The 21,542-nt window shown below is 36.6% G+C and overlaps 1 protein-coding gene across 3 annotated transcripts; it reads left to right on the top strand.

Annotated features, from left to right (window-relative positions):
- Positions 1-75: 75 nt before the first annotated feature.
- Positions 76-17,290, top strand: mdm4 (MDM4 regulator of p53). Of its 3 annotated transcripts, none has more exons than XM_073825869.1 (11): positions 76-208; positions 750-838; positions 8,961-9,035; positions 9,141-9,274; positions 10,678-10,727; positions 11,221-11,285; positions 12,430-12,535; positions 12,850-13,010; positions 13,137-13,325; positions 13,410-13,478; positions 15,151-17,290. In XM_073825869.1, the coding sequence occupies exons 2-11, from the start codon at positions 764-766 to the stop codon at positions 15,715-15,717; spliced, it is 1,491 nt and encodes a 496-aa protein (XP_073681970.1). In that variant the 5' UTR covers positions 76-208; positions 750-763; the 3' UTR covers positions 15,718-17,290. The 3 variants fall into 3 exon arrangements, with proteins under 3 accessions (XP_073681970.1, XP_073681972.1, XP_073681971.1); XM_073825871.1 differs by having other exon boundaries at positions 13,152-13,325; XM_073825870.1 differs by lacking the exon at positions 76-208 and adding an exon at positions 216-405.
- Positions 17,291-21,542: the final 4,252 nt, after the last annotated feature.

The following is a 21,542-nucleotide window of genomic DNA, read 5'->3' on the forward strand; positions in this document are numbered from 1 at the left end:
GGCACAACTAAGAACTTGCTTTCTTTTTGAACTGAAAAAAAGGAACTGCCTGTGAAGTCTGGCAACCCCGATGACGACACACACCACGACAACTTCAACTGACTGCAACTGTTCAAAAAAAAAAAAAAAACACACACCTCTCCCTTTCTTTATACAAACTCTGAATCTTTCATAACTGGAAAAGATGTAATCGATGACAGATAACACGGTGAGTGTGAATGTACTACCAGCACGATCACGCGAGGTCTGGTTTAAACGTTAACGACTCTTTTGCCTGTGAATGTCGCGCGCGGATAGCTCGTGCACGTTAGCCTAGCATCCTCATTTCAACCTCGGAGAGCTGAAATATATCCAGCCAGCTATTACAGCTTACCTTATTATCCACATGCCAGAATTAGGATAATGGTAAGTAAAGTCATTTTAGTCTCAAACATGTCCTGTGCGGGTGACATAGCATAGAAATGTTTGATTTGTGTCGTTAGCTGGCGGCTACAATACGACACCCTCAGGAAAATACATTCGTTTTAACTATCTTTTTCTTTCTTTTTTAACATTGGCAACACTTGGTTGCACTGTATATGTATTATTAACATGTATTGGAGTTGTACGGAGCTGTCAGTTTCGATCTGAATAAGGAAGCACCTATGATGTCCATAAATGCTCAGTAGGTCGTGAAAGACAGCCCTTTGTTGGTATAAATGAACAGACGCTGGCGTTGTTCTCAATATAAATGTGTTTTTTTTTCACAGTTCTTAATTCAATCATGACCTCATTGTCATCATCTCAGTTAACGGGGTCAAGCTCTTCATGCAGGACTCTTCCAGGGGAAGGGACTCAGGTAAGCAATAGATAGGCGCTTACACAATATATTAACTCTCATTCTTGTATTTTCATTGTTTATAACTACCACTGTAAAAGCCTGACGCATGAAATGTATTTCTAAAGCGTTAATGCATGTGTTTTGTGTCATATTTGATGCATCAGGCTTTTATGGCGCATGTAGTATGATATTGTAAGAATGTGGAGGAAATTCTAAGGAAAAATGTGTGATTTAGTCTGATACAGTTGCATATAAATGTCAGTTGTCACTGTATCTTGCCATAATATAGCTGTATGTGAATTGTTTAAATTGTGCAGGGCAACCATATAATGCAATACAATGTTTACTGAAAGCTGTTCAAATAAACATTCCTCACAAGCTTGTGTAATCATATTTGGTATTTATATTTTAACATGATTTTTCTAAAAATATTATGTATGGATAATTCAGTAAACCAGTCTGTAAAAGCTGCTTCAGTCCAGTAAATATTCATCTTGAATGTATTCTTACATTTACTTTATACAATTTCAGTATTTTAAGATCATAGCAAAAAGACATGTACCACACCCTGAAAGTAGACAGTTTTGCAATTATACTATTAAAGGCATTTTATCTGATTAGTTTTCTTTTTTTTTTTTTAATCATCAGAGGGCAGAAGGTGTGTAGTAGGTTGTGTGCAACATGTTTTGCAGCATTTTATAATGTAGTTAATTTAGCTAATATTCAGAGGCCTTATAAATTCATAAATGGGTCCTTCTACAAAATTGATTCAAAGTTAGAGTTGAAAATGTCTTGGAAAAACAAATGTCTTTTTCCACAAATTGTGTATGTTTGCGAATTGTATAATATCTAAGGTACACATTTCTAGTAATTGCACAGTTAACTTTTATATTGTATTTTCAGAAAGTTTTGGAATATTTGTCCTCCAAATTTGTCACTACCGAAACAATAATATATAATTTAATATGAAGGGTTATATTGACCTGTTAAGATTTTGCTTTCATCTTCTTTGTAAATATATATTTTTTCTGTTATATTAAAGCGTTTTTAGAGGTAAATCAATAATCAGGGTTTCCGCGGGGTCTTAAAAAGTCTTAAAAAGTCTAAAATTTAAAAATCAAAATTTTAGGCCTTAAAAAGTCTTAAATTCGCTGTTCTAGGTCTTAAATAATTTTACACAGGTCTTATTTTTCCGATGTCCATGTAACGCTACCTCTAATGCTCATTTAAATTCTCTTTTTGTTGTTTCCGTGGTGTTGTAGTTCTTTATTTCACAATTCCAAATATAATTTGCTGTATTTAAACTACAAATGAGACCAGCATGCAATAGCCAATCAGCTTTCTGTTATTGGCGCGAGTCTCTCTCGGATTGTACCGCAGAAGTAATGGATTTAACTTTTTAGCTTTGGGGAAGTGCAAGTTTAGCGATACTTAGCTTGAAAAAAATGAATATAGGGCTTGGCTAAGGCCAGTTGCTAACAACTAGATTTTTTTCTCCCTCTGTGGAAGTTACTGCGTCTTCAGAATCGCAGTAGCAGAATACAGGTCAAACGACCTTTTTCTGTATATAATGTTATCAATAATAATAATAAGAAATACAGGTCGAGCTAGCTGACTGCCAGCCTTCGAGATACTTTTAAAATGTTTTCTTTTACGTGCCCGACCGAACAAACCGCCTGATTAAAACTGAAGTGACAAAAACAACTAGCGAAGCATCTAAAGATTCATATTTTAATACATTCAACGTAAACAGAAATTGATAATGGATAGTGTATTTCTGGTCTATTTGTTGACATACTTTAAAACAAATGAATGTAACAGCACTCTAAAGAAACACACTGAGGTAAAAATTCCAAATGTATAGTTTATTTATAACAAGATATAGTTCAGTAATATACCAAGTGAGCTTTTTGCTGAAAATTCTCACAAATGTTACATTAATTTTAGCTCAATAAAAAAGTAGTTAGTCAAGTAGTTACTTACATATTAGACAATATGCAACATTAGCAGGAGCATTCTCCTAGCAACGTTTTGCTATACCGTAATTCAGCGTTTTGATCGAATCAGTTGAAATAACTCGCTCATGAAGTGACTTACTGCCACCTGCTGGTAGTTTAGTGTGTTTAAAAGTATGCCTCCACACCCAACATTTCTAATGTATATATTTATAAATCAATAAATGTATTTAAAAAATTAATCTCACTTTTAATTTTGCAGTGTAAATTATGTAATCTCACTGCTAACAGCCATTTAGAATTTATTGATAAATTCATAAAATAAATTTCAAAGGTAATGCATACATTTCAAAAGTAAAAAAAGGCCTTTATAAAGGTAAATCAAATATGCAGATTTAAGATGTAAAAGCTAATAGAGCACTGATGAAAATATTGCTTCAGATTTTTTTTTTTTTACATCAGATATTTCTAGTGGTACTTTTATGGGGATATTTTGTGTGGAATAGTATCTGCTGATATGAAAAGTTCACTGTATATCGTAGTAATAAATTTAATTTATGACAGCTATGAAATTGTGTTTACTTTTTACATTAAACACATTAAATATTACATGTATGCATGTAATATAATATCTATTTCCATTACAGGTTCGGTCTTAAATTTCATATAAGGTGGTATTAAAAAGGTCTTAAAAAGTCTTAAATTTCACTTGTTCATATCTGCAGAAACCCTGAATAATGATTAAAATTTTAACAATATTTCAAGTGAAATTTGTTGTATTTTAAATTCTAATTTTCTTGGTAACAGGCAAAAATTTGATCATACATATTTCAAACTTAAGGATTCTTTAGTTTAAATAACCATTGCACCAAAAACTATTATAACATCTTAGTTGATAATTCAGTATACTTTTTTTTTTTTGACGAAATATCCTGTTTTGGTCGTGACAGCACAATTTCAGTAGTGACAGTTAGGGCTGGGTGATATGGCCTAAAAATTAAATCTCAGATTTTTTCACAAAAAATACTATTTACGATTTAAATAGATTTTTTCCCCCCTACTACTTTTAGCATGTAAAGAAACCCCAGCTTTTCCACAATATATATGGGCACCATATATTTTGCAGTATTCATTGCAACTGCATCATTGATCGCTTTCCACCAGGCCCCATTCTTATCGTACCAGACACAGTAAATGTTTGTAAGACAAATAAATATGAGATGGGAGGAAAATATATATTTCCATGCTTTTCTCTTGCACTTATATTATATACAAAAATATACAATTTTGAACACAGAAATATTAAATGATTTAAATAACTGAAATGATCTGCCAACAGGTGGTGGTAAGACACTGATTTAATTACTGAATCATATCATTCATTTGATTCGTTCGAACGGATGGTTCATTCAGGAATAAAGCAAGTGACTCTTTATGTATGGGAAATTGAATTATTTCACTAGATTTGTTTAAAAACGCACGTTCATTCATAAACGAAACACCGCTGTGTTTGAGTGGAGATGCGCAGCGGCTCAGCTGTGACTTGTTTCAGATTACTTTTGACGACGAAATAGAGCAAAATCAGGCAATAGTGTTATAGTCAGACAATGTAAGTCGGTGTTGTTCAACCACTGTGCCGCGGTACACTAGTGTGCCGTGAGAGATCGTCAGGTGTGCCGTGGGAAATTATTCAATTTCACCTAATTGGTCTAAAACATTTTTTGAAAACTAATAAGTTATTGTCTGCGAATAATATGCATTTGTCGAGTGTCTGCGCTGTCTAGTGACACCGGCAGAGTAATCATGTCATACTCTTCCATATCAATAGGTGGCAGCAGATAGGTAATTGCCTTGTATTTCGAGACGAGAATTAGTGATGCCTGGATGTGACAGGTAGCAGTGACAGTGGCATTGTGGCTAGTGAGAATACGATACAAAATTTGCGTCTGCGGGTGTCTGGGCAATTAAACTGAGCTCGAACACACCGAACTGACGACACCCGACTACAAACTAGAAGGTGCTTTCTGCGCATGCGTGAGGAGATATACCGCCTGCGGTCACCCGCGGTTACGAGTCATCCAAAATATTTGTAATGATACTCGGGTCACGGTCGGTCGGGTCGTTTGAAATAAAGATGCCAATTAAACCTTTGTAATTTATATAGTACTAGACACAATTTTCTATGAAATACATAGACCTACACTTTATTGGCTGAATAATATGTGACCCTGGACCACAAAACCAGTCATAAGGTTCAATCTTACAAAACTGAGATGTATACATCATATGAAAGTTCAATAAATAAGCTTTCTATTGATATGGTTTGTTAGGATAGGACAATATTTGGCCGAGATACATCTATTTGAAAATCTGGAATCTGAGGGTGCAAAAAAATCTAAATACTGAGAAAATCACCCAAAGTTGTCCAAATTAAGTTCTTAAAAATGCATATTACTAATCAAAAATTACATTTTGATATATTTATAAAAGGAATTTTACAAAAAATCTTCATGGAACATGATCTTTACTTAATTTCCTAAAGATTTTTGGCATAAAAGAAAAATCAATAATTTTGACCCATACTATGTATTTTTGGCTATTGCTACAAATATACCCCAGCGACTTAAGACTGGTTTTGTGGTCCAGGGTCACATATTTACCTTTTGAATGTTGAGCGTTATTAACTGTTGAATAAATGCTGACGCGGGACAAAATGCCCGATTTCCCAACATGTTGAACTGAGCAATGCTGTGCCATTTTTAATAGGCTACTTTTAAACACATATAGCTCAGTAATGTTAGTTTTATGTATTTTCTGAGAGGGGTGGGTTTTTGTTGGGAAAGTCGGGGGAGAGACGCACACTTCAATTAGACTGGATAAACACGCAGCATCTAAATTGTTAAGAAAATAGTATTCCTAATAAATGTCTCGAATATTTTGATTATGTCCAATGCTTCTCTTTCTTTTTGGAATTATTAGACACATTTCACTATGTCTTTTCAAATGCCTAGGTCTGTTTAATTTCTTTAATTATAAAATTTCTAGCACTATTTGCAGGGGTGATAGCGTTCCGGCACCACGCCGGATTTCCGGCGTACTGTGGCTGCGGGAAAAAAAATCAGGTTCGCGGATATTGCTCTGTCATTTCTCTAAATCTGAGATGTGCAGGTCAGAGAGCAGCTTTAACGCTCAACGACTCAAACAAGTCACATTCTAGCCGATGAGCCAATCAGAAGTAGGGAAAGGGCGGGCCTTGTGTCTTTGTCAAATAGATTGATACAGGTTAAGGCAATGCTCCATGCGCGAAGGTGTTTTTAGCTCCCATACTGTACAATTGTCTCCTACTGGCAACTCAAACCGTAAGTCATGGATATGTTTATGAAGCCAGGGGAAGACATTAAGGATTTCGATAAAGGCATATTTACAGGGCTCGCAAAATCGCTAGCCCGACGTCCCGGAGCTATTGGGTTTTCCAGTCGGGCTACCCACATTATTTGACCGACTGCCCGACGGGCTATCCTGAAGAACAGGGCTCATGGGGTCCTTAAAACTCCTCAATTTAGTTGTATCAAATTTAAAGCCATAAAAAGTGGTAAATATTTTAAATAGTAAAAGAAGAGGATTAATTATTTTAAGAGGTCTTACAGTTGGGGACGGAAAGACGAGAATCGCGATAGAGCTGGATTAAACTTTAAGATTTCATTGAATAAATATGCTCACTGCACGTTTCAAAGTCAAAACGCGGCACTGTTGTCTTTATATGAATGTATCTGAAGGGAACCGACTGTCCTCAGAAACGTGTCGTTGGCATTTTCATTTCATGACTGATAAAACAGCGTTAATGCTGCTTTGCTTTCAGCCATTCTTAGGGAAACCGTAATATTTCAGCGCTCCTAAAGCGCCCCCTCGTGACATAGAATTAATTTGCACGTCCAAATTTTTAGCTGTTTTTGGTCAGATTATTGCAAATCTCGACCAATGTTTTTTATGCAAACACAGAGTTGTAAATGTGAAAGAAGTTAATGTGCTTTCTAAAAATCTAAACAATTAGGACATTGTTTTAAATAAATGTTATGCATTATATACTTGATTTATTCATTTTAATGGAATAAAGGCTGAAATGCCAATCTATAAGCTTTTTTTGTGAAAAACCTTTATCTGACTGAACTGAACCAACAAGTTATGTGTTAAAAGTGCGTCGCATACATAGTACCTCCACCCCACTCACCTCGGGGGCAAGGGTAAAAAAAGTTCAGGCTCAGGAATTTTTTCCACTATCAGGCCTGTATTTGTAAACGTTTATTCAAGCAATAATATATAAATGATCTCATGTATAATGCTTGTTTAAACCCAGGGATTAAAACCGAATTCCAAGTAAAAACGATATTTTTTCTTTTCATTTCCAGAGAGCGAAACGAACAAAATTAAACATTAGCCTACTTAATAAATTTAAGGCACTATAATTTCCTTATTCATTTGATACAACTATTATAGCTAAACAATTAATATATGTATAAAATAATATTATTTTGTCATTTTCGTGATTCCTGAATTTAAATATGAAAACTTCGTTTTGAAGTGCATTCGTTATGTTTGTATAAGAAAATTCGAGAGAGAGCTGTTGAGGAAGAGCTTTGTGTGTGTCTTTCTTCAATTCCTGCCAGGATATCAGCTCTGTGTTCATCCAAACAGGCCCAGGTTGTGTTTATTTGATTCCTGTTCAAGACACTTCGATAAGAATGGCTGTATGTTGTTAATATATATATTCGATTGTTGGTGTGCCTTGTGATTTTTTTTTTTCAATTATAAATGTACCTTGGCTCAAAAAAGGTTGAAAAACACTGATGTAAGTCACTTAATAATAACTTCTTGTTTATTTAACTGTTGTAATAAATCAATATCTCGTTTACAAACTCCCTTAAAAATGATTAAAAGCTGTCACTCATCTTAGTTCGCAATTTCACAAAGCTCTATTATAACAAACGAAGCTACTGCCCATTCAGTCTCTTATTTACACTCTCTCTACACTTGAGATACATTAGTCAACGTGCAAAACACATAGAAACCTTTGAAGCTCCACTCAGCGCAAACACAAATATGCTGGTCGGGTCAGTCGCACATGGTGCTCCTAAATATTTTTTCATAGTCGCATATAGTACCTAAGATTCTTTTTAATCTCACCATTGAGAAACTAGGTCCCACTCTAGAGCCCTGATATGCAAATAATTCACCATTGTCTTCAATCATCTCTCTACTCTGTTTATGTGCTAAGTGAAATTGTATGTACTGTAATGTAACAGGCTAACTTGCTAGCAAGCAGCTAATCATGTCCCCTTAGTGACTCGCGTTGTTTTACCAGAACGCGTTATTTGTTTTACGTTCTGAATACATACATACATACAAACACATATATATATATATATATATAATATTTTTATTAAAAAATTGCGATACCTCGATTTAATAAAAAATTTAATCGTCTTAAAACGTAAATTCAAATTTATCTAAAAAATCGAAAGAATCACCCAGCCCTAGTGACAGTAATGTTTCGGTAGTGACCACATCACATTACACAATTTTCAGCCACATACTTTATGCTTTTAACACTGCTAAAAACATACTAAAATACTAAAAATATGTATAACTGTACTTAATTGGTTTATTTCTCCCAAATAAAGGATTATGTGTTCCCTTTTGTCACTACTGAAACAATGACGACATGTTTTGGTTTTGACTGTTACGATAGTGACAATTTTATGGGGTTACACCCAAAAATAATACAAAGATGTCACGACTGAAACATTTGGAGGAGTTTCAGTAGTGACATCTTTGGTTTTTTTGGGTGTTATCCCATAAAATTGTCAGGTGGTTGTCACTGTTTTCCACAACAATGGAATAAAATGCAAAAATTATTTTAGTAGCATTTTCATAAGTTAAAATTCAGGGGTTAGGGTTTGGGACAGCCACCTCCAAATTGCAAGGACCCACTAGATGATGATTTTATATGTAGAGAGAGCTTACTGATATTTTAAATATTATTGTGGGTTTCAGTCTATGATGATATGACCGTAGTAAACAACTTAAGATTTAAATACATAAATGCTTTTTAAGTTTTTTTGGTTGTGGGACTGCAGTTTGGACCAATTCTGTATACTGTTAAACATATGCCTTTTTTGTTTCTGTAGGTCCATCCCAGAGCCCCTCTACTGCAGATCCTGAGAGTAGCAGGTGCTCAGGAGGAGGTGTTTACCCTGAAGGAGGTGAGGAGTGTGTATGAGCTGACCTGTGTTAATTAACAAATGCTTTAGATAAGTGTTTCAACAGCTTGGTAGAGAACATTTAATAATAGCAGCATTTTTTCTTAGGTCATGCACTACCTGGGTCAGTACATCATGATGAAGCAGCTGTATGACAAACAGAGACAGCACATCGTCCACTGTCAAGATGACCCACTCGGAGAGCTACTGGAAGTGGGGAGCTTTTCTGTTAAGAACCCCAGGTGAGCTTGTAACTACCAAAAAGAAGATAAGTGGATGGGAAACAGAAAGATGTCTCTCATTTAAGCCGGGTAATATCTAGATCGCCAGTTAGTTGGCTGATGACCAATTTAAATAGGTCACAATCTTGTGTGGGTGTGATTATGTGTAATTTCAAAGAATACTCAAAATGCACTCAAATATGGCTGAAAATGTACATTATGAACTGATAAAGTGTATGTATGTTTCCAAATTGACACAAGGGGGTGCTAACACTACCATTAAATGAGTACTTGGTTTTGTTCACCAGAAATAAACATTGTCATTTACACACTCTCATGCTGATCCAAACCTGATGGACTTTTTCTGTGGAACATAAAAGAATGTTTTGACAAATGTCTATAAAAAGTGAGTGATCACCAAAACTGTTTAGTTCCCACCATTCTTCAAAATAACTTTTTATATTCTGCAGAAGAAAGAAAGTTATGCAAGTTTAAAACAACATGAGAATGAGTAAATGATGAGAGAGTTGTCTTTTTTGAGTGAACTCTCTTTTTTACAACCTCACGATAACCAAATACGGGCTGTTTAACTCTTTCCCTGCCAAAGATGAGTTATCTCATCTTTTATGAGCGTTTTCATGCCAAAGACTTTAGGGCTTACTGCGTTTTCAGTGTTATATGCTCAGAGGCTTTGATCTTCTGATTGAGACCAGAATCTCTTAAAAACATAGGCAGGAAAGACAGAAACAAGCGACCTCATATGTAAGCAGATGCGTATGGAAAAATAATGCGATCAACAACAATAAACCGCATAGAAATCTAAACCACCTAATGTTACGGTGTAAAATGTTGATGCAGGAAGTGGTACTGTGCAAGCTTTGGGGGTGCTGATTGAAGTTATCTACTGCATCTGTGCTTTCATTATCGTACAGAATGTAATCCATATGTAGTCTTTGAAAAAAACACAATTTTCTTAGCTTTCTGTTCAAAATGCTACTTTTTTTTATGAAACATACCTACATTTAAGTAATGAAAAGAATGTTTGAAGCTAGAATAAAACAGGTTTGTTGTTGTTTAAAACACATATTGCATGTTCAGACATTCATAAAACAAAATATTCTGGGGCAACCAAAAATGGAGCCAAAAATGGCTGGCAACTTTTTTCAAAAACGCTGGCGGGGAAAGAATTAATTGCTCTGGGCTGCGTTTCCCAAAAGCATCGTAAGCTTAAGTTGATCGTAGCTCCATTGGTTTCAATGGGTCTACGATGTACTTAAGCTTACGATGCTTTTGGGAAACGCAGCCCTGGCTGATGCAGCTCCTATCTCTTACCTTATTTAAGAATTATTAAATGAATAATTTGTGTTATTTAAAGAATTCAACATACTTAAGGTATTCACATCTTTCTTTTCTACCCTTTACAGCCCTGTGTATGAGATGTTGAAGAGGAATTTGTTTATTTTGAATAATTCGGGTAAGTCCATCCGTCTTGTTGATGAATTTGATCTCCCAGATGACCCTGAATGACTTGTCATGCTGTCATTTAGCCTTTTTACTCTATTGCTTTCTCTCATTTTGATCAGCCCAACCTTAATTTTAAGATGTGTGTGTGTGTGTGTGTATGTATGTATGTCTGATTGTGATGTGTGTGCTACAGTGGGTATGTAAAAACTTATTTTTTTGTTTTCCTCCCAACTTTGTCATTGTATTATTAGGTTAGTGTATGAGCATTTCCATACATAATTTTGACTTCAGGTTAAATACTTGACTAGCTTAAGGACAACATTAAATAGTAATAATATTAAATAATAATGGACTTTACTTGATCACAGAGCACAGTTTTGCATTTTTCACCACACATTCAGGCATTACGTTTGGGCCAAGTGTGCTTGAGGTGTGCTTGGTGATTAAAGGGCAGTTTTTTTTTCTTTTGTTTGTTTTGTTACTGTGTCTTATTTGAAATACAGATGCAGCAAAGAATCTTTCTGTCGGCAAGGATTCTAATGAGTCTCCAAGTGAAGATCCTGGTCAGGTAAAACCACAGCATGGTGCACAGGAGAAACAGTGTTACTCCTCTTCATGGCAAACGATCAAAAAAATCAAATGAATCATATCATAAATCAAATTTATTGATTCATTCTGTTGCTTGTTTATTTTATTTTTTTTAAATGCTGACGAAAAATACTTTGCGCAGGGCAACTTGGGTACCAAGTCTATTTTTTTAAAGATAGTTTAGGTCATAATATAGTTGCTTTTTCAGCTTACAGTACTTACAGCCTTTTACATTTTGTCAGCTTTTAAATTTTTTTTACTGTGTGCGCTCTAATCAACATTACTTTAATGTCTGTGATTGCCTTCTCAAGCTTTCACATCTTTTCTTTCCATTGTAGTTGCTCAGAATTTTTCTACAATGCAATTTTTGTGTATAGAATTGCAGCATGATCAGTAGCCTGTTTGCCACGAAGGGGAGGCCGGCAGCTGTCTCCGCCAGCCGTATCTGTACAGAGTGGCACCGTCTCTGTACTTCCCCACGGCCGGCTTGGCCTGGTGGTCCTTCCGGAGAAGCCACCAGCATGGGCCTGGCTGCTGGGGGACAGAGTACCTGTCTCTGTTTGTCGCTCAGAGTTTCCTTCTCTGCATCGTTGCTTCTTTCGGAAGGACTGCAGCTTCCTTCTCAGTTCACTGGCCCTTTTCACTCCTCTCCCCTCTGTCATACACCTATCCACATTTAACACCATTGGCATGACGGTTTATGGTTGTGAGTTGGCAGAATGAAGTTAGGTGGAATTGGGATGAGGTGCCTGGTACCATCATGCATTTGAGTGATTTATGCTCATAATGTGAACTTTGAAAGGTGTTATCATTGTAAATTGGCCTTTTTTCAATATTACACATTACTGCTCTTAGTGGTGAGATGTATTTTAGATACTAGGTGTCTACTTGTTTGAAGCTACTTTATTTGCACTTGTAGCTGCAGCGGTGTCTAATATCTCCATCATTTGTGACTCATTCTAAGCAACCTTTTTAGAATTTTCCTATTATTTTTCCCCTCCCTCTACTGTGAGAACTTGGCCTTTTGTTGCCACACCCACGGGCGTCTGCTGTGAAGGAACTGCTGTCCTACCGAGTGTCATGTCATCACTGTGTGCTGATACAATTTTTCCCTTGCCGTGTAGGTTTCCAGTGGGTTGATCAGCTCTGGACAGGCTCTCATTGCTGGTGGTTCCAGCACTGGTGCAACGCAGAGCTGCTCACAACGCAGGCCACGTGATCCTGATGAAGGTTAACATGAACCACCAAACACACTTTAGACCAGGGGTCTCCAAACTTGGTCCTGGAAGCCCTGTGTCCTCCAGAGTTTAGCTCCAACTCTTATTAAACACACCTGAATCAACTAATCGAGGTCTTACTAGACATGCTATAAACTTTCAGACAGATGTGTTGAGGCAAGTTGGAGCTAAACTCTGCAGGATACAGAGTTTGGAGACCCCTGCTTTAGACAATGTAATGAATCTCATCATTATCTCTTGTTTTTGCAAATGCAGTATGTTTTTTTTTGTTTTTTTTTAAGATTAGATATTGATTTATGCTTACAGACTCTTCAGATGGATTGCCCAGGTCTGCTTGCAAGCGGCCAAAGCTGGACGTTACTCTGGAAGAGTGGGACCTTTCTGGCTTGCCCTGGTGGTTTCTGGGTAACTTGCGAAGTAATTACACTCGCCGGAGCAATGGTTCAACAGATATCCACACTAATCAAGTAAGTGGGCACGATACCCAAAACATAATTCATGTTTATTTTCAAGAATAAAAATAAGAACATAGAAGTCGTATTGGAGTTAAGTCATTGTAGTGAGACCGTCACACAACTAGACTGAGGGAATAGCTCTCTCCTGGACAGGACGAGGATACGGCCATCGTTTCTGATACCACAGATGATCTTTGGTTCCTGAATGAGGCAGAGAGTGAGCAAGTGAGTGTGGAGATGAAGGAGGCAGTGCTGGAGCAGGGAAGTGACGCAGAGTCTCCACATGAAGAAGAGGAGACCGGGAAAGATCGTAAAGATGACCGGAAGGTAATGTTACTTTTTCTTTGTTGTGACTGTCATTTTAAGATAAGTGAGTCGTCATAACCAGCTAAATGTAAGTTTCACTTTCAGATGCAAGAAGATCAGGACGATGACTCTCAGTGTTTAAGTGATGACACTGATACTGAGATCTCCACACAGGTATATGTATAAGAAAAATATCGCTTTGATCAATTGTTATGGGTTTTTAAAGGAAACCCAGGGTGACTTGTATGGCTTAATATAATGTAAATGCTGTCTCTTACTAAATTATGTATTAGAAAATCTATAAAAAAATTGTTATTTGAAAAATCAGCATTGTTTCATACATATTTTGGGCTATGGGGGAGCCATTATTACGATGACTCGGAATGCACAATAAAATACTGATATGATGACCACATCTACTTGAAGAGCTTACAGGTGCCCATGTATATAAGCTTAGGCATCAGGACTTAAGTGGAGAGAACAAAGACACGGGTCTTTAGGAAGTTTATTAGCAGTATTATTATCAGTGAATACCTGCATCGCTTCTCTGGTTACCCTTTGACTAAAAATTACAAACAAAAGCGCATCATATCAGTATTTTATTTTCCTAGTTGCTAAGGGAAAAAAAGCAGGTAGCGCTATTAGCTCACGGAGTGTAACCATTTTACATCATTGAAATAATGGCGCCCCAATAGTCCAAAATATGTATAAAACAATGTGGGTTTTTCAAATAATGCAATTTTTTCATGAGTTTTCCATTACATATTTCACCAAGAGACATCATTTATGTTGTATTAAAGAGCAGGTCATATGGACATTACTTTGAGCGTAATTTCTGTAAACCCTGTAAGCCTACTCTGCTCTGATGGGTTAGCTGGCCAAGCCTGTTGTGATTGGAGATCAGTACTTGGGAGGAGTTCTTGAGCAAGTTAGCGAGTGCTACCATCTGTGTTGCTAAGTCTGCAGTTGTTTTTGATGTCTGCGGGTTGAAGTGACCCCAATAATGTCATATATTTTGCCCCTGGAATGCAAATTTACCATGGGAACCCCAACAAAAAGTGTATTTTACACCCTGGAATGCAATTTTTAACGGGAAATGCATATGTTGCATACTGTATTACTAAACAAAGTAATTAGAACATCTACATTAATCAATTCATTCTTAGGAAATAGTGGGTTCACAGAATTATCAGAACTATTTCAGTAAGACAGCAATATCGTGGTTTACCTGGAAACCTAAAACTGCACTAGGTATATGTCATATATAAGCACAAAAAACTTGACATTTTGAGCACTCACTTGAAAATGTACACACAACGCATCTATCGTACTTACAGGTTGTGGTTCAGTGATGCTTGTTAGTCCAAATAAAGGAGATTAGAAGCTAAAGAAGATAAAAGCCAAGATTAGAGAAGCAGTCCTCTGTAAAATGATGAGCACACAATAAAAGGTTCAAATCGTATTGCTGTGTAATCGTGAAGAAAATTAATTTTAACCAGTGATTACAATTACCCATTACAATCTGAAAAAAAAATGAAACATATGACCTGCTCTTTAATCCGTACATGTATCTGGAGTTCCCTTTAAATGCCCTATGCCAGTCATCTCACTATCTGAAATATGTATTCTTTAAATAAAAAAAATCCCCCAAAATTGTAAATATCTTAAAAGTGCTCACTTCAAACACATGAACAGTTTTTTTTTTATAATGAAATCAATATTTATAGGGTAAGATTTAAATAATTGTTGTTGAATAAGTTCATCATTATATTTCCCTATTTATGTTCTAAAATTGTTCTACATACATGGAAAGCATATCTTATTTAAATTACCTCTTTTTTTGCAGGATGCATGGCAGTGTTCAGAGTGCCGCAAATTTAACACCCCTCTTCAACGGTACTGTATGCGTTGTTGGGCTCTACGGAAAGACTGGTACAAGGACTGTCCTCGTCTCGTACACTCCATCTCCGTGCCTGACATCCCCGTCTGCAGTTCACGTCCTGAGAGGGATGAAGACGAGGAAGATGATGATGGAATCGACATGCCTGACTGCCTTAGGACTGTGTCTGACCCAGTCGTCCTCCCTTCGCACCACATCTCTAGAAACATCCCCCCATCATCCGCTTCCTCGTCTAAAGGAAAGGCGCCTTCCCAGCTTCACCACTCCTTACAGGAGAGCTCAGAGGGAGACAGCCAGGACACGCTGGACATGGAGACCGAATGCCAACCGGAGGCCATACTCGAACCTTGCAAGCTGTGCAGAGTGCGCCCGCGAAACGGCAACATCATCCACGGCCGCACGGCTCATTTGATCACCTGTTTCCCCTGTGCCCGAAAGCTGCACAAATTTCATGCTCCTTGCCCAGGCTGTGGCCAGGTTATACAGAAGGTCATTAAAACCTTCATAGCATGACCGAAACATCTTATAGGCTCGCACGTATTATAAACTAGTTTTAAAAAATGTTTCCTTGTACATATACGGAAGAAGGCAGGGGAAAATGAGTATCAGTGTAATAGTACAGTGTATCTATGATGATTTATATTGTATAGTGCAAATCAAGTATAAATAATGTACAGAATGTAATTTAAAGAAACTGGCCTTTGATGGTGATCTCTTTGCATCTGCTTTCGATCAGGCGAAGGAGAGGGTGAGCTGCCATGAATCAAGGGTCAGAAATCATAATAGACCCAGAAGAAATGCATGGCTTAAGTATTTGTGCCTGCGTAAATAATTAAAATCCTAACCTTTGCTTCTTTAAATTGCTGTAGCACATTTAAAAGGCCTTTCGGTGTACTTGACCAACTTTTACTTTATCTTCGTCTATAGAATCGTCTATAATTTCTTTTTCCCCACTTGCAGATTTCAGGCACTTAAAGACTAAAGCTCTAGAAATCACTCTGGCGTGATGTTTAGTTTGCCCGGAGTTGGGTTTTTTGTTTTGGACAGGTGCTTTAAGCAGATTATAAGTGAATATTTATTTATTTATGAACTTTAGTTTTGGTAAAGTAACATCTAATGGGATGACCAGTTAACAGTCATATGTCATTCCTGTGCTGTAGTGAAAGAACCAACTGTATTACAGATTGTGAAGTATTAAAACTTTTAATATACAGAAGCTAAAATAGAAAAGTGTAATTTGGCCAATGGCCATGCTTTTCACTTCCTAACCCTTCCTTTGTTTCTGAAGAAGCTCAAGTTTCTTCTTGTTCCATTGTTTGTTTTTTCTATACTTGAACAGATCTCATAGATGATTGAGGTTCAGTTCAGCCTTCTGCCTCTCATCCACACATGTGCCTCTTTTATGAAGGTTAGGGAAGCTTTGCGAGAGCAGTTAGCGGAAAGGTCTCGAGTCTTATTTGCATGGAACTGCCAGGTGAGGTGACATTTATTGAAAAAGGTGTTTTGAAATAGTCTGCCATACTGCCGTACCTTTTTTTTTTTTAAATGGTCATTTGTTGGGCAGTGTTAAGTAAAATTTACCAGAGCACTTCTGTTATATGGGATTTTAGTTATTGTCCTCTGCTTTTCTTTAGGACTGCATTGTTTCCCGTAACAAAGTGGATTCAGTCTCTGTTGTGTGTATTATGCGCAGCCATTGAGGACTCTTTAAAAAGGAAATCTGTTGTCCTCAGCCATTAGAGGGCGAAAGAGCTTTCACACACAGTAAACCCACAGGACCAGCTTTGCTTATTTCTAATTAATGGTGTGTTATTTACCTTTCAAGGATGTGAACCTAAATTTATCCTAAACTTTTTGTGTGTGTGTGTGGTACAAACACTGTTGTTTCACTGCCATTATGCCTCATAGTATGAACAAATTCATCCTAAGCCAATGTAATTATATAATGAAGTTTATTTGGTTGTTTTGTTTGCTTGTTTATTTTATCCTAGCAATATGTCTGTTCAGATTTAGTCTGAACAGTAATTTGTTGTTTTTTAACTGTAAAATAAATAGTCTAACCAATGGGAATAAATGCTGTTGTTCATTTCTGTATTACTAATTATTTCAAAGCAGAAATTGCCTTATTTTGCACAAGTTGTAGCTGTCTTGGCCATGCAATCTATACCAAAGAAAAAAGTTATGTTTCTTTTGTTTTTCTGCCACAAGGAGGCAGCAACATCCTTTCAGTTTCTAAAGAATCATTTGAAATCTTTAGTGGTGACATGATGATGACTCTGAAGCTTTGGAATAACCCTGCCTTTATTTTATAATTGTTTATATTCTCAACATAGCCAGTTTGTTCATTCTGTGTATTAAAATGGCACTGTTCATATGCTTAATGTGTCCACAGGTGGTGTGACCACATGAACCCTGCATGAAATTCAGCTTGTTTCTGTCTATCAGGCTCATCCAATGGAAGACACAGTGATGTAATTGGAAATCAATAACGGAAGTGTCTCGAGGGGTCAGTCTCCATGCTGAGGGATAATTGGGTTCTTCCTCTAATCGCACCTCTAATCTCTCACCATCTCAGGTCTTTGCCGTAATGGGCCTACCATCAGGTTAGATCAGTTAAACTGACAATAGCTGGTCACTGAGAGGTTCATACATGAACGGCTCAATGTCCTCATAGAAGAATGAGACCGTTGAACTGTTTCAAGTTTCAGTTTTACATGTTCTTTGCATTTTTCATGCTATTTGATCTCACGACGAAGAAAAAAAATCATTGTTTGTGATTAGTTTTTTCCTCTCAGTCTTTCTTTTTATGGTTTATTTATTCTCTCCCCTCCTTTACATGCTGTTTGCAGTTTTTGTTTATGCAGTCACTAGACTGACATTTATGAGTGCTATTTTTTTTCTCCACTCTTTCTCTGACATTGTTTACAATATGTGACTCTAAAGGTTGAAAAATTGCTATTGACAATGCACGAAAGAATGATTTGACCACGTGTGTCCAGGCAATTGTTTTTTTTTTTTTTTTTTTTTTTTTTTGGTGCAGCCAGGGTTAAGTACTCATCCATTGCTGTCATGTATGCAGAGACAATAATGTGGATTTCATTAGGTTTCTTCCAATGATAAATACTTATTAGAACTCCTAAAATAGCTTGATGCATTGACTGCTAATGACACAGCTTAGTTCTGCATGTACAATGAGTCATATACCAGAGTCACACAGGAAGAATGACAGCCCATTGTTTTCACTTATTATGCAGTAGCTATAACTAGACTATTTAAAAAAAAAACTGTAAATGATTTTAAATGAAGTGACAGGCACTTTTGTAGCAGTGATGTGTTCGATGCTGTCTTGCTGCTCATTGTTTCGTCAATATTGTGTGTTCACTGCTCTGAGCCTTTCTTCCAGACTGACTTTTCTTCCTTTTCGATACAAGGCATTGGCAAAATCCATGTCTGTCTATTGATGTGAAACAGGAATTGTAAGAGGTCTGGGGATTTACCACAATGCTCCTGCAGATGGTAAGAATCTACCTTTCACATATGTATGTCACCCATCCGATAATGAAAATTGTGTCATTACTCACCTTCATGTTGTTCCAAACCTGTAAGACATTGGTTCATCTTCGGAGTACAAATTATGTGTGTTCTAAAGATGAACAAAGTTCTTAAGGGTGAGTAATTATTGACAGAATTGTCATTTTTGGGTGAATTATACCTTTAATAATGACCAATTTTAAAAAATTGTGTGTCACCTTGAATATGTATGAGTAGAAATATAGAGCTAAATGTCGAGTGTTATCGTAGATGTGGGGATCTCTCACACGAATGTATGTGCACACACACTCATGCCCCACCTAAAACATCCCAGTTCTACTCCATTAACCAGTGTCACTTCCCATTTCTGGGCTTTTGCTCCCCCGTTCCATATTCCATTATCTTACTCACACGGTCTGCCTTCCTTCCCCTTATGGGGAAATCGATAGCCACACTAAATAGATTTCACAATCAATTTTTCTATCATCGTTCCACAAAACTGCTTCCTAGCTTTGAAAATGGGAACGCTTTAAAGGAAAGGAAAAAGAGAGCAACAGGATGTTTAAAGCACTCAAATTCCTGCTGGTCTTTTCTCGATCGATATTTTTCACTGTATGTATCCTCAATTTCATTGAGAAAATTTTTAGTTGAATATTGTGTGTACTATTGCAAGAAGTGTTGCTATAAGCCACTTTGCAGTCATGGTGTTGTATATACAGTGCTGCTCAAAGTTTGGGGTAGGGTTTTTTTTTTTTTTTTTTTTTTTTTTTTAAGGGATCAAATGACCGTCTTGGTCCAAAGTGCTACACTTGTCTATAAGGACATTTGTGTATCTATAAAAAACACGGCCGCCACTGACTAATGAACTTTGAGCACCTATTAGAATTGGTTAACGGAGGCCGATCGGAAAGAAACTCTGTGGGCGTAAATGATTGTGCATTGCACGTTTTTTCGCACACGATATTCGTATCATATGAGAGAACTCCTCGTTCACTGCAGTGCCATTCTCTGGACTCTGTAGGTCAATAATTATCAAAATGTTTTTGAAATTTACCCCTTGGGAAGCTGTAATTGGGTCGTTTAGAAAGGGGCCTGTCTTAATTTACCCCAAATCCTATAAAGCCTAAAGGAAAACTCAAACTTCACAAAACCTGGTGAGCACCTGCAACCGGTGATTCTAAACAAGCATGCACACTTTTAAGAAGATCAGACCACAGCTGGCGCTATAACATTCATAAACATATGTGCATAAATGCCTTACATCTTTTTGCATATGTGCTTAAATGTCTTGAAACGCTTGATAATCCCCAGTAATCACTGCTTGCAGCTACATTATTATTTTTCATAAAGAAATTAATATTTCATTTATCAAGGATGCATTAAGTTGATTAAAAAATTTGATTTCAAATACTGTTTACTGAATATTTGATTAAATAAATGTAGTCTGGGTCAATATAAAATTCTTACAGACTCCAAGCAGTAGTGTATCTAAAATGTTTATTAGATGGTCCATCCATGACTGTATTTGAAGAGACCACAGTAGTAGACCATGAAAAAATGTTGAAAATCTGTAATAAGACATTAAAATTGGATTCAAAATGTTAAAATTTAAAGGTGTAAATATACAAAATGTGAATCTTAGAAGACTTATTTAATGATCACATCCTGACTTCTATTACTTTTATTACTTGTTAGTCACTCTGTTGTTAATATTTTTGGTGTAATTGTCCTTTTGGAAGAATTGTCTATGCAGGGATTGATGGACACTTGTTTTCAGGCAGTGCCTAGGTGCTTTAATGGTGCTTCTGATCCATGATTGCTGACATCCAACACATTCAGATTTGTCAATACGTGAGTAATGATTCCTCATCTGTGAAGTTTTTGCACAGAATGTCCAATTATAAAACAGCCGTGTCCTCATTAAGGCATTTTTTGTCCTGTCAGTGTAAAGCTTGTGTGTTAAAGGGACTGTATATTTCTGTAAATGGAACATTTCCTTTTGTCATTGCGGGATTGCGGTAAAATTGACTAAAATGTTTTTGCAAGGCACAATAAGTTTGTTTTTTCCTTCCTAAAAGTTATTATTCTTAATGATTGTGCCAATAATAGTCAAATGTCACATTTTGTCAGTTGACTAGTGTACCATTTAATAGTGAATTATGTTATTTGATTTGGGCTGAAACCACATAAACCATTCTTAAGCTTTAGGCAATGAAATCCAGCGAACTTCTATCTCTCATTGATCAGGAAATTGAATCGAGAAGGTCATTTATTAAATCATTATTCGGCAAACCTACCATTTATGCACTTCGACTATAGATGCTACAGTAGTTTTGTAGTTGAGCTTGCTTGGTTGTAATATTCTTTTGATCTTGCACCGTAGAAATGATTTTTTTTTTCTTTTTTCCCTCCATTAAACGGCAAAGTTACGGTTCAGTGGTGCATTGAGCCTTATAGTTTGGCATTTCCAGGCTTGATAGATTGGAGAGGGTCCACTTGAGTGTGAAGGATGGCATTAAATGTTATGAAACACAACCCAGCCGTCCTACTTTCAATATTCCTTAAAATAACTGTAATGTGCAATTATAGTCATTCACAATTATGTATGATTTCTGTGGAGAAGCATAACGCTATTATGTTGCCTACGAGCCACTGCCCCCCTGCCAAACACGTGTCTATTTCTTTATTTTTTTCTCTCCAGACATCAATCACTCTCTCAAAGTTCCTGTTTTTAGACAACAGGCTCTTTGCCGTAATTGTGAAGTACATAAGAGCACTGGAGGGGGAATACTGGGGAATGGATATAC

Source organism: Garra rufa, chromosome 20 (assembly GCF_049309525.1).
Source record: "Garra rufa chromosome 20, GarRuf1.0, whole genome shotgun sequence".
NCBI classification, from domain to species: Eukaryota; Metazoa; Chordata; class Actinopteri; order Cypriniformes; family Cyprinidae; genus Garra; species Garra rufa.